Source organism: Emydura macquarii, unplaced genomic scaffold (genome assembly GCF_026122565.2).
Source record: "Emydura macquarii macquarii isolate MOO-44397 ecotype Brisbane River unplaced genomic scaffold, CSIRO-AGI_Emac_v2 contig_3603, whole genome shotgun sequence".
Taxonomy (NCBI): domain Eukaryota; kingdom Metazoa; phylum Chordata; order Testudines; family Chelidae; genus Emydura; species Emydura macquarii.
In genome coordinates, this window is record NW_027133740.1 from 9,505,994 (window position 1) to 9,519,124 (window position 13,131).

Consider the following 13,131-nt stretch of genomic DNA (forward strand, 5'->3'; position numbering starts at 1 on the left):
ACTCAGGTTTTGCTCACAGTATGTAGGGTTGGGAAGGAATTTTCCCCCAGGCACAGGCATGGTTTGACTTCTATATTGGGGGTGGTGGGGGGCAGCTCCAGTCAGGCCAATGGGGCCATGCATGGGGGGCAAATTCCATCCCTGCTCAATGCTTGCAATTGAAGGGGCAACAACTCCCCTCCCTTGATGCCTTCTGGCTGGGGGTAGCAGCACAGCACGGATGGATTTAGTGGCTGCACCTGTGATAAGCGGAGCATTAAAGAAGGGGGATGGGGGGTGTTCAGTGTTTGGCCAGGGGCAGCAGGCCAGGTAGAGGGAGTTACCCAGCTAGCATGGCCCCAGATCAAGCCAGGACAGGGCTCAGGACCTTGGTGTAGTCAGTCCTTCGGCTCACTAGGGGGTGTTGGAGGCTTATTTGCAAATCCTGCCCGAGGACTAAAAACTCCTAGTCTCTAGGTAAAGTCTCCAGCAAAGCATGGCCGGGACCATGCTCTCCCCCAGGGGCTCTCCCCTGCTCAGCCGGGCCATGCAGAGAAACCTGGGGAGGCTGCCCGGCTCTCCCCTCCCCCACCCTTCACCAGTATCACATGGGTTCTCTCTTTCTCCTCTAGTACTCCCCCCCCCCTTCTGCCGGGCAGAATGAACTCTCCCCCCGCCTATTCCGCCCTCCCCTCCCCGTTCCTTCTCTCCCCCCCCCGGCAGTCTCAGTGGTACATTCCGCGCCGCTGTTGTCATGGGAACAGCGGACACCAGTCGCTACGCGCACGGCCGGGCTGGCAGCAGTGGCAGCAGGTGTAGGTGCGGAGCTCTGACGAGTCGCTCCCCCAGCCCCCCCGCACGGAGGCCGGAGCCGGAGACGCCCCTCCCCGCTTCCGCCCTGGGTCGGGGTCGGGAAGCGGCGGCGCGGTCGGAGCGGAGCCCGGGCCGTGGGGGTGCAGGTCCTTGCGGAGGGTGCCTGGTTCCTACGTGGGGGGCGGGTCTCGTCTCGTCTCTGGCTGTGCGTGGGAGGGGACTTGCTCTGGCGCTGGGGCTCGGGGTGGGAGCTTTGGCGTCAATCGGGGCTGATGGATTTGTGGGGGGAGTAGAGGCCGTGGCGAGGTGACGGGAGCCTGGGCACGAGGCCCTGGAAGGAGAAGAGAGATGGGGCAGGCAATGGACTCCAGCGGATCCCTGCAGGTTGTGGGAGGGAGGAGAGATGGATTGGGGAGTTCCGGCAGATCCCTGGGTGAGGGATGTGTGTGGGGGACCATGGGTGCAGGGCCCTGGGAGGGGAATGGAGATGGAGTGGGCACTGGAGTGTAGGGTCCCAATCTAGGGACCCTACACTCCAATGTCCCTAGAGACTCAGTCCTACACATATATATATATGGAAATGCACCCTTGATGGAGGTACAGCTGCACATTATTTACATTATTTTTACTTTTTGCTGTGTAAATCAGCTACAGTGCTATATGCATTATGGATCGAGAAACATGAGACTTTGATAAGTCTAACTCGTGATTCAGGTTATGTTGTGTCTCTCTAAAAGTTAATTGGAATTTTCCCTCCTGTCTCCCTAGCGCTAATCCCAGGAGCAACCAAACCTGTGAACCTTACTTAGCTGAGAGAAGAGTTAGTTTTAATGAAATTGCTAAAGGCAAGAGTTTAATTTGCTTGAGGTTTTGAATTTCTAAGAAACAGGTAGGTTTCAAAGGTTCTCTATGGGAAAGTCTTTAGAGCAAGTGCAGATGGCTGAAAGTTTTAATGTTAGAAATATGGGGAATCCTGCATCCTTGTTAGAGTCCATAGTTTTTTTGATTTATACCCCATTCCACTCAAGGTCAAAAGATCAGAATTTGACATCTAATCCAGTTCTCCTTTATGGCATACCTAAGTATTAATTCTGACTCATTAAGGATTTCCACTTGTTCTGATTCTGATAGAATTGTCTTGTCAAAAGAATAACAAAGTATTTTTTGGAGGCTGATGCAAGTCTCTTGGGGCAGGGACCATCTTTGTGTTCTGTGTTTGTATGTTGCCTACCACAATGGAACCCTAGTCTATGACTAGGGGTTCTTAGGTACAACAGTGATACAAATAATAATAATTAATTAATAATGTGAGATCATATCATAATGTGATAACATTAGAAAATCCTTGAAAAGCAATAACCCTAGTGTGATACTCTTAAAATTCTTCTTTATATCTTTCTCCTTTTCAAATGTATTTTAATTCTCTCCCTTTAAGCTAGATTCAGACTCCTTTTTATCACCCAACACCTTAAATTAGTGTTTTTGGAAGGCAAAATCCAATGCTAAAAATCTTACCAGAGGTCACCCCAACTCTACCCTTGGTAGGTATCAGGCCTTCAATATTCACAACTGGGTTTTCTCAGTAGTTACAAATTGATAACTGTCTCAGATTTAGAACTAGAATATCCATGAATAGATTAGTTTTTCCTTTATACATCTTGGGCCTTTGATTTTGAGGCTCCAGGAACAGGTAATTAGTATATTATGGTCCTCTCCTCAGGGCATAGCTTCAAAAGGCTTGGTTTTTGCATGACTGAAGGTGGGAAATTTGCATTCTCCTCCCCCTAGAGATTCCTTAAGCAAACCACTTGGCACTATTTGTCCCAAAAATTCATTCTTGTGTGGCCCATTGTTCCATGAGGTCTAGGTTGGATATTAGGAAAAACTTTTTCACTAGGAGGGTGGTGAAGCACTGGAATGGGTTATCTGTGAAGGGGTGGAATCTCCATCCTTGGAGGTTTTTAAGGCCTGGCTTGACAAAGCCCTGGCTGGGATGATTTATTTGGGGTGGGTCCTGCTTTGAGCAGGGGGTTAGACTAGATGACCTCCTGAGGTCCCTTCCAGCTCTAATATTCTATGATTGTATATAGTCCTTTGAAGTTTATAACACTTCCCAGGTTCACATCCCGTCTCCTGCTGCCAACCAATAATAATACATAAACTTTGCATTTAATACAATGGACTTCAAAGCTACTTAAACATAATTCAATAAGGTTTTTTCAGGAATATTGCAGACAATTACCATATCTGTCACAGCAGTGTTAAAGGCATTAAACCTAAACAATGTCTTAGAATTACAGTTTGAAAATGCATTCGATGAAGTGGGTTACTGCCCACGAAAGCTTATGCCCAAATAAATTTGTTTGTCTTTAAGGTGCCACAGAACTCTCGCTGTTTAGTTTAAAAATACTACTTGAGGCCACTAAACTGACCTCAGTCCTTTGTGTGGGTTTTTAATTTTTCATACGTCTTCAGAGTCTGAATCAAAACTGGAGTAGCTATGCCAGCTTGTTTAACTGCCTCACTGCTGCTAGAACACACGTGTACTCTGACAGCAGATTCTTCTCTTTTATTATTATTGAGCATCCACTGAGATGAATGGAGCATCAAGCCTTGCTAAGGGCATCCAGCCACATTAGATAAATGGATTTGGTACATGTTTCTGACACTTCTTTCAGCATTAAAGTGGTTATTATTTTCAGGCCATCTGTACTAGGATTTTTTACCAAGTTTGTAACCAGTTAGCGACATGGTTGGCTTTAAAAATGGTTTGTGTTCACACCAGAAATGTTTAGTGCACATGAAGAAACCGTGGCAGTCAGCTAATCATGAGTCATCCTTGCCAGCATCCTAGGCTGGCTAATGGCTGTATTCCTGCAATTAGGCTGTATCAACATCATTCTGCTGTATAGCTGGAACTCTCTAAACTGTGCCTGCGCAACATGATATTTAGCCATTCCAGCAATCTATGTAATAGGAAATCCCAGAGTGCACTGTCTCTCAGATTGCTGGTACTTCTGCTTGTGAGAATTTTCACAAAATGTACTAAAATAAACATGGTTAGGTGTCCTGATAAGTATGGATGTGCCCAGGCTATTGCCCTATGGTTGTGTCTTGAAAAAGGTGTAACTGGGCCAGATGAGCATGTAATAACCCAGATAAAAAAAATAAAAAATGTTATTTAAAGTAAATGAATATCTTGGATTCTGGAGAGTACAGCAGAAACCATAAGAACCACATGTTTACCATTTTATATGGATTTGTGCATGGTAGGGAAGCTGAAAGCTATCATATAAGACTTTATTGTGGTTTTACTCTGACTTTGTCTCCATTTAGTACTCATTTTAGCCCTGGTATTTGGACCTTTTTTTATTCATCTGTTTACATTCTATGGATAGTCTTCAAGAAAGCCATGTTTTATTAAATACTGAACCAAATTCATCCTTGGTTAATCCATGCAATCACATTGTATTTGGTAGGTTTGCATCGTTGTAACTGAGAATGGACAGTGGCCACAATTTAACTGAAATGCTCTAATAGTTACTTTAGTTTATTTTAAATTTGCTTTAGCATTTTTTTGCCATATTATATAAAGAATTTCTGCTTTCCAACTCTTTTTTCTGTACATTAATATTTTGGAGCATTGTAATGGTTTTTTTTTTTTTTTTTTTACAGTTTTAAATTTTATTCCATTTGTTCCATTTGGACAGGTTACTAACCACAAAGAATTTCACAAATCATTCTGATTTTTTTTAGAAGAGTTCACGTTGGGAATCATGAACATCAGTGATTTTGTAATACTCCCAGGTTCAAAAACTGGAACTTCCGTAAAATTAAAAGTGAAGTAAGTGCATTTCCTCTGACCATGATCGAGATGTTGACTCTACATTTTTAATAAGTTTATATGCAACATTAAGTGTGAGATTATGTTTGCAAAAATATCAGAATCATAGATATGTCTCTCTTTTACTGTTCTTTCCAGGCTTTTATTCTTATCCCCCTCCTCTTTCTTAGGTTTTAACCTACTTACTGAACTCAATCCTGGGTATTATTCATATGCAGATTTTTTAATATATACTGTTTTTACTAAGGCCTTGTCTATACTAGAGAGGGTTTTGCAAGCGTAGTTAACCAGCAAAACTTTGAGTGTAGATGCAGTTATACCGTATAGATCATATACCAATATAGCTATGTCCGTTAAAAAAAAAAAAAAAAAAAAAAAAAACCTAACCAACATAACATTACCAATATAACTTTTCAAAGTAGGCAAGGCCTAAATTTGCCCAGTCCTCACTTTTTTGATGCTGATATTCTACCTCCTCCATTGATGTCTTCCAAAGTTCATTCTGTTCAAAATAAAGTAGTTTATCCCAATGACTGAACATTGAATGTGTTGTCCCAAACTTCAGAAATCTTCAGGGTCCATTTTTCTGTCCACTTCAGAATGCAGCACAAAATCTACTCTCTGATCTTCAGAGTTCTTTGTGGATTAAGGGACTGGTCTATGCTTAAAACTTTTACCAAAATAGCTATGTTGATTAGGTGTATATTTTGTTTTGCTTGTTTTATAGATATAGTTATACCAGTGCTGGTATGGACACAATTTAATCAATATACGGTGTTCCTACTAGGAAGGTTTTGGTAGTTAGCTAGACCTGTCCTAGATTGGAGGAAGGGCATTCCCATCCCTCTTTCTTTTCCCCTCCTACTTGCCTGAATCCACTACGGGGTCATGCAGGAGTTGGGGAGAGTGGAGTTGAATAGATCTTCATGTCTCCTGGTCACCTCTCAACAAGGTCAAGGGAGCAAGGGAGCTGACTAGTTCCAGCAAACTCCCCTTCAATGGTTAGGCATTCCTGGGCACATAGTAGCTATTTTTGCCCTGAAAACAGTCCTGTCTGACAAGTGGTGCAATTGTCAGAGCTGGATTTTTATGCTTGCTATGGGAGATGAGGATTATTCACCTTTAATATTAAAAGTTGTTAAAATTGTGTCCTGTTGCTTAAAATCTATTGAAATATCTGTTTTCATTCTCCTTCATGTCCTGATCAATGTCTAAATAATTTTCCTACTAATCCACATTTAAATGTTTCAATTTAATTTCTCCAGAAATGTACGAGAGCTGCAGCTGGAGAAAGTACAGTTAGAACTAGAAAACAAAGAGATGGAGAAGAAACTACAGCAATTGCAATCTAATATGAGCAAAGAAAAAGAAGAGAGGAGGGAGTAGGTAAAACTTTTATGGAATTTAACTACAAAATCAAGGAATCCCAGTGAGATGTGTGTTCTTTTGAAAAATCACTGGTTGGATAACCCATCTAAAGACTAACATTTTGGTAGTGTTTTGTCCTACTCCCTCTGAGCTCTCTTTTCCCTGCTTTTCTTCTTTGTTTACCATATTCTTTCTCTCTCCTCTCCACAACCTCCTGCTGTCCTGTGATAAGCTTGTTTATTGCTTGCTGGATTTTATTCAGTCTCTCCTGTGAGATTGGTTGATTTCTTCTGATGTCACAATCATTTCTCTTTCTCCTTACTCCTCCCCAGTGGGAATATGACATCAGAACTGCCAACAGTGTCCCTTTTTACCCCACATTATTTTTTCTTCTTTTTCCCAGTGAGATTGAAACATTGAAGTTAAATCAGCCAATCAATACCCTTTATCTCTTACTATATTTCACTTTCGCTGTTTTCAGTCAGTTAAATGCATGTACATAACATTACAAAAAGACTAGGAAGTTGTAATAGTTTTATGTATGATAGAAAGAACACACTTAGGAAGTGAGCATGGTGAAGGGAGCACTAGACTAATCTTGGCTCTGCTACTGACATTAGCAAATCACTGTAACCTGTGTGTCTGTTTCCCTATCTATAAAATGTGGATAATACTTATTTTCCTATCTCACAAAGGTGTTGCAAGGATGAATTTGTTAATGTATGTATAGCACTTGAAAAGGTATATCATGGTATTTAAGTACTAAGTGCCGTTAACTGAACTGTATCATAGTAATTAATTTCTAAATTCCTTTTTCTCAGAGCAATTAATGCTGGGTTCTAGTTGCTTTTATGCTCTGACAAAATCTCAATAGCTAAAAGCTTTAAAATGTGATAGTTCTTTAGCTTCCAGTTTTGTTTACAGTGATTTTATGCTATCTCTTCTTTGCTAAAATTAATGTAGTAGTTGTGAAAGGTGCAAGACTAATGTTGAAACTGAGACGACCAGCTTGGCTGCACCTCGAAACTAATTAATTCAAGATAGGCTATCATAAAGGTGCTACTACTGTTCTTAATTATTGAATTTATGTAGCACCAATAGTGTGCTATGCTGATCTCTCTTGCACTTCATCCTACTCCATCTCTGTCTGGGTGAAGAGCTGGGATTTTTGGATCTTGTGGAAGAAGTGTATTTTGAGAAAAGAGAGTGTAGAATCATAGAAGACCAGGTCCAGGAGGGAACTTCCAGGTTTAAGAGCTGAATGGAAGAAGGCAAGGAGATGGATGGTAAGGAAACAGTTTTGTGTTATGGCTGAAGTGAAAGAGAGCTAAAAGAAGGCAAGTACTAGCTAAATTGTGCAGGACCTTGAAGGTGAGGACAAGCATAAATCTGCAGTGGAAATTGGTGTGAGAGACAATGAAGGGATTTTAAAAGGTGATCGATATGGTCAGAGCAGCTGTCTGGATACTTTTTATAGTGGAATATCTACACCTGGGGGCAGATCATTAGAGCAAACTACTTGTAAACATCCAGGAAACTAATGTAATGTGCAGATTTATATGTGACAGTAAAAAACAAACAACAAAAGTTAGTTTGCTAAATTATGGAACAAGAGATACTTTGTCAATATTTCAGGTTTGAAATCCTGACATGAAAGCAATCAAAATTAAAGAGGAGTTATGTTTCACTAGTTAATGCTTACTTCAGAAAAGATCCAACCCCCATTTTTTCTGGTACCCTGTTTGTTGATATTAAATAAAAATCTGCTTTTTGAGAAAACAATTCCTCCACTTCCATTTACAGGAAAAATATGCTTAATAATTAAGTTTTGGATGATGTTTTTTTAATAGAAGTTCAAGTGGATATCGTTGGGAATCTGGACAGGCAGGACCAATGGGAATTCAACCTCAAGTGTGGTTACAGAATAAAGAAAACGTTGTTAAGGTACAAATATTTCATTGGATTTGCAGATACTTGTAAGATTCAAGATTTAGAAGATATTTTTGTGGGTTATAGTCACTCACTATATTGGCATAATACAACTGGATGAATAAGAAAGTTTTAAATATTGAATTATTAAGATGAGAAAGGGAGCATTTTATAAGTAGAATTTCAAGAGTACTAGTTTTTCTGCACAGAGCATATAGGTATCCCACTGAGCTAGAGGAAGATTGAGTTCTGGAATACAGAATTTGGAATATTGTTTGATGATATGTTGTATTACATAAATTAGGTTAGTTTAAGGGGTAAGGTTGCACTACTTGTACAGGCACAGATTGTCCAGTGCCCACTGAAGTCATTTTGGAGTCTTTTCATTAATTGCAGTGGGCATTAGGTAAAACCCAAGTACAAATCTGTTTGAGTGATCAAACTGAAGTATGTAATATGAGATAAATTTATCATATATATTGTCCAAAATATTTTTTCTTTGTGCAGAAACCTTTTAACAGGAAACATTTTCAGACTTTTCTTCTATAAAAAATTTGGAGTCCTCTAAATTTTCTTTAGGGAGATGCTAAAAATGTATCTTACTGATAAATTAAAGATAAATATAGGCATATTCTGCATAGTGCAGTATAAAAGTACATACAAAATAATTACATCAAAATGGTTATGGTTGCAAAGTCAAGCACTCAGAAGTTAAGGAACAATAGAATTAACGTAGCCTGCGCAATCTTAATTTAGCCTTCTTGTTCTCGTGTGCATCTGCATTATGATAGTCTTTTTAATTACAATAATCACTTTTTTTTTAAACCACAGGATCCTTGCATCATTCAGTGCCTTGTTCTCTCCTACCCCCAGCCTCATTCTGGTTGGAATCTATTCCCTCTGCCACCTGCCCCTAGCCTGGCTCTTCTCTTGTAACGTCTACATTCGAATCAGTTTCCTTCGTCTTCAGTGCTGCCTGGGTGCCAGCAGAGACAGCATTATTGAGAGCACAGGAGAGACATTCTCCTCATTCTCAGTTCTGGTGTCCAGTGCTGCTGCAATTACAGGCAAAATCCTGCTTAGCCCCTGAATCTGTGAGCTGGAGCATGCAAAGTGTGCAGACAGAATCTTTACAGATTTTAGCTGTAAAGTTCTGGCAAGCCTTTAGTGAAGATGTGCAAACTTAGATTTTCCCTAACTTTATAACTTAGGCATTTCCCAGATACTAAAGGCAGTCCTCATGCCAAATTTCAAGTCTTTTCTCCAAAGTATGCAACGTGCTAAAGCTTCTCAACAAAATCTTTGAAAAAAAAATTTAACACAGGGAAAACAACGTATTTTTCCCTAACCTCCTTCATGGAAATGGTTGAACTGTTTTTGGTGAAACTTTTAAAAATATGCAGCATGCTTGGGAAATTTCAATCCAAGCAGTTTGTTTGGCAAACTTATAAGCAGTTGAAAACAGGGTCTTATAATGGGAAATGTTGGGGAACCTTAATTGTAGCCAGCGCTACTAGCTCCATCTATATTCTATAACAATGTACATTCCTGAGTGTTACAACTCTGGGAAAATAGATTCACATTTTTGTTAGCTAAGGATTTTGGCATTGAGGTATTAACTGATACATGCTTGCACTGCATGTGATTCAAGAGCTACCTACTGAGTCAAACAGTGTTTATGATCACTGTTAAAAATATTGGTTCTGATGGCAGAATCAGTTTTCTTTGCTCACTATAGCTACTAGTATGAAGAATCCTAAAAAGATACCCAAATCTAAATGGTTTGAATTCAACTTAGAAATAAAAATAGGCTTCCTGATTCCTTCAGTTCAAATGAATTTATCCAGAGATGCATACAAATTGGGCTGAATAATGCATAAAGAAGGCGTTTCTTGCTATGTTTCTTCAGGAAGCCAAGCTACATACCTGATCCTGAAATGCTATCTGTTAATTAATATAGTTCATTAGAAACTTTATATAATAAAATTCATGTAAGTCTAGAAAGAGAGCCAGACATTTACAACTTTCGACTAAGTAGTGGTATTTGTTATTTGAAGTCTTTGAAGAAGCAGCTGTTCGTTATGAAGGTGTTTTCAACTAACCTACTCAATTTCAATAAAATTACCTTCTCATCTGAGAAAGAGGGTGAGAATGAAAAGGTTTTCTTTAAACCTCCCTTCTTTTTTTCCTCCTCTTCTTGAGGCATGTTGCTCAATCACAGCTCCTGGTACTTCAAACTGCAGATGCAAAGACTCTGGCTGAACACATCAATTCTGGTGAAGACACACAGGGCAAAATTTTCAAAAAGGTCAAAATGGAACATGCACAAAGGGTGGAAAGTGTGGGTGCACTGTAGACTTCCCTATCTTTGGAAGGAAAAATGCAGGAGAATTTTTTAAAAGTGATCAGTTATTGCCCCTAGAAAATGAGGGTCTAGTCACATAAGGCTGCTGAAGAGGGAGATACGTAGAGCTCTTTATGGCTGCTTGTGCCCTGCACAATAGGCAGTGTGAATGGCATTTGAATACCATTTAGACAATATGAGATAGCATGGGGCAGGTGGAATAGAGGCCTCAGTCCAGGGCAGCAAGGTCAGGTTACTGGAGGCTACCTAGCTGTCTTAGATTGTGAATTGCCATTCAGGCTTACGCAGGAACATAAGACTGGAAGGGATCTCCTAGGCCATCTAGTCCAGTCCCCAGGTATAGCAGGCAACCCCATCATATAATCTATTAATAAATTTACCAATTTTGTTTTAAAACTGGTTTGGTTGTTTGACCCACTATTATTGAAAGTCTGTTCTAAAACCTCACACCTTTGATTAGAAACATTCTTCTAAATTTCCAGCCTAAATGTATTCATGACAAGTTTATACCCATTTGTTCTCATGTCAGTGTTGTAATAGCTATTCTTCCTCCCTGGTGTTCATCCCCCCACTCCTGATGTATTTATAGAGAGCAGTTGTATCTCTCTCAGCTTTCATTTTGCTAGGATAAACAAGCCAGTATCTCTTAGTCTTGTCTCATAAATTAGGCTCCATATTCCCCTGATCATCCTAGTAGCCATTCTCTATATCTGTTCCAGTTTGAATTGATCTTTACTGAGCATGGGTTTTGCACACAGATTTGTACACAGAGCTCCAGAAGAGGTCTTACTAGTACCTTGTACTTGATACTTTCCTATCTTTACTGGAAATACATATTCTGATGCATTCTAGGATTACATTTGCCTTTTTCACAGCACATCACATTGGTGACTCATGTCATCCTGTGATAGACTAATACACTCAGGTCATTTCCAACTGATTTTGGATCCCTGCTTATATCTGACATTCTTGTTGTTAGTCCTTAAGTGTATGACCTTGCACTTGTACTATTAAATTTCCTCCTATTTTTATTACTCCAGACCTCAAGCTGGTCCACTATGTGACTATGTTCTCTGGGTGGGGGGGAAGGCTGTGCAATTTGGCCTGGAAAATGCAAGTTGGATGATCATATCTAAAGTTCTACAGTTGGCTTTGTTTGTCAGTTATGGAATTAATCTATAAACAGGTTCTGCATATATACCAAATATGTGGAACTATGAAATGGAGTCTAGATTATGGGATGTATTTTTGTATTATATGCTGTGGCTGAGATTGATGGTTTACCATGGCAAAAAAGTAAAAATCATCATTTTAGTTTTTTTAAAAGTCATGTCACACAGTGGTTTAATTGGAACTAAGTGGTTTTCCATGGGAATTATGAACAAAGTCAAGTGTTTTTTATTTTACAATAAAAATGGCTTAAAACATTACATAAATATATAAATAATTAAAATAATAAAAAAACCTTAAAACCTTTATTCCACTGTACTTATTCAACTACAGGCCTTGATGCTGCAATTTGACTGTGCAGGTAGACTTCCTGCACCTGTATGGAACATTAGTGAATATAAGGGGCTTCTGCAGGATAGAATAATGTGCTGTTTTGACAGATGGGTACTTTGCAAATCTGTGTAACAAAGCTACTGAGTGATAAAAGGAGAGTCCCATTAATAACTCTTCCTATTGTCAATTTATGGTTCAATCCCCAGTATAAACAGTATGTGGCTATTGAGAGAGAGAGAGAGAGAGAGTAGAATTGCAGGACTGGTACAATAGAAAGCCAAAGCTATAGAAATTAATGGAAAAATCTTGTTAGTACTGGAATGGCTGTGGTGACAAAGACCACACTTTTTATGAAAACCTGGTAAAATTCATGGTTTTTGTCACAGAAATCATGGCCATGACAAACATTGCTTATCTGTATCTTTTAAAATGAAAACCTCAATATTTTGAAAACATTATTCAAATATAAAATGTCATTAACTTAGCATTTTAACATGCATAATTTAGTGGCTATATTTTGTATTTATAGTTATTGATAATTATTTTATTTTCTATGTGTATATATGTATAAATGTTTCAATATAGGTTTCTTCAGGAAAGCTGAAGTTGAAGATACTCAAAGAACAGATTCAAGGTAAAGTGATGTTTGTATTCACCAAGTAAAATAAAATATTATAAGTTAATATTTTATCTTTCTTAGAGGTTGTTAATTAAACAGTTTAGAAGATCCTTTTCATAGTTTAAAAACAACAGTGAAGTTCTTTTTTTTTTTTTAGTTACCTCTAAGAAACCTGAAATTAAAATTAATATCCTAACTGAATTTTATTTTCCTATGTGATGAACAATTTTATGTTTTTTCTTAAAAACATTTAAACAGTTGTATTGAAGACACTAACATATTGAATGATAAGGATGTTAAAAATAAGTTTATGGAACCAAAATATGCAATATCATCAGTTGGAATATATGCTTAACATGTTATAAAATATCTATCTATCTATCTATTTTTTTGCCTATCATTGTATTTTTCCAGAGCCAATGAAACAACCATTTATACGTAAAATGGCAAACGTTGCTGCCCCTGAAAAACCTAAAATGAAGGGGAAGACATGTGGACAGTGTGAGACCAAAAATGCTTTACTGGTGAGTAAATGGCAGGAAAAGGTATTAATATTTGAATATAGAATGCTAGCCAATAGGCTTTTGATTGGATTAAGTTAAAATGATCCCCTTTTAAAATGCCTAATTATGACCAAATTGCAATCACTAAGATTGTATGAGGTGTGTGGAAATTAATTAGTTGAATACCCTAAAAGTTCTAATTTTATTT

The 13,131-nt window shown here is 38.7% G+C and overlaps 1 protein-coding gene across 11 annotated transcripts in view; it reads left to right on the top strand.

The window, feature by feature from the left end:
* ZBBX (zinc finger B-box domain containing) overlaps positions 1-13,131 on the top strand; it is a 40,946-nt gene continuing 27,815 nt past the window's right edge. For 2 of the 11 annotated variants that reach the window (XR_010917713.1, XM_067536554.1), the window contains exons 1-7: positions 1,452-1,681; positions 2,232-2,333; positions 4,549-4,636; positions 5,902-6,018; positions 7,855-7,948; positions 12,387-12,435; positions 12,835-12,944. Coding sequence is in view for 10 of the 11 variants with exons in the window: in XM_067536554.1 (XP_067392655.1) it covers positions 4,569-4,636; positions 5,902-6,018; positions 7,855-7,948; positions 12,387-12,435; positions 12,835-12,944 (438 nt within the window). In the remaining variant the exon portion in view is untranslated. Of the gene's footprint in view, positions 19-1,150; positions 1,177-1,449; positions 1,682-1,730; positions 2,334-4,548; positions 4,637-5,901; positions 6,023-7,854; positions 7,949-12,386; positions 12,436-12,834; positions 12,945-13,131 lie in introns of those variants that run through there. The other 9 variants (XM_067536548.1, XM_067536553.1, XM_067536558.1 and 6 more) reach the window with 8 other exon arrangements.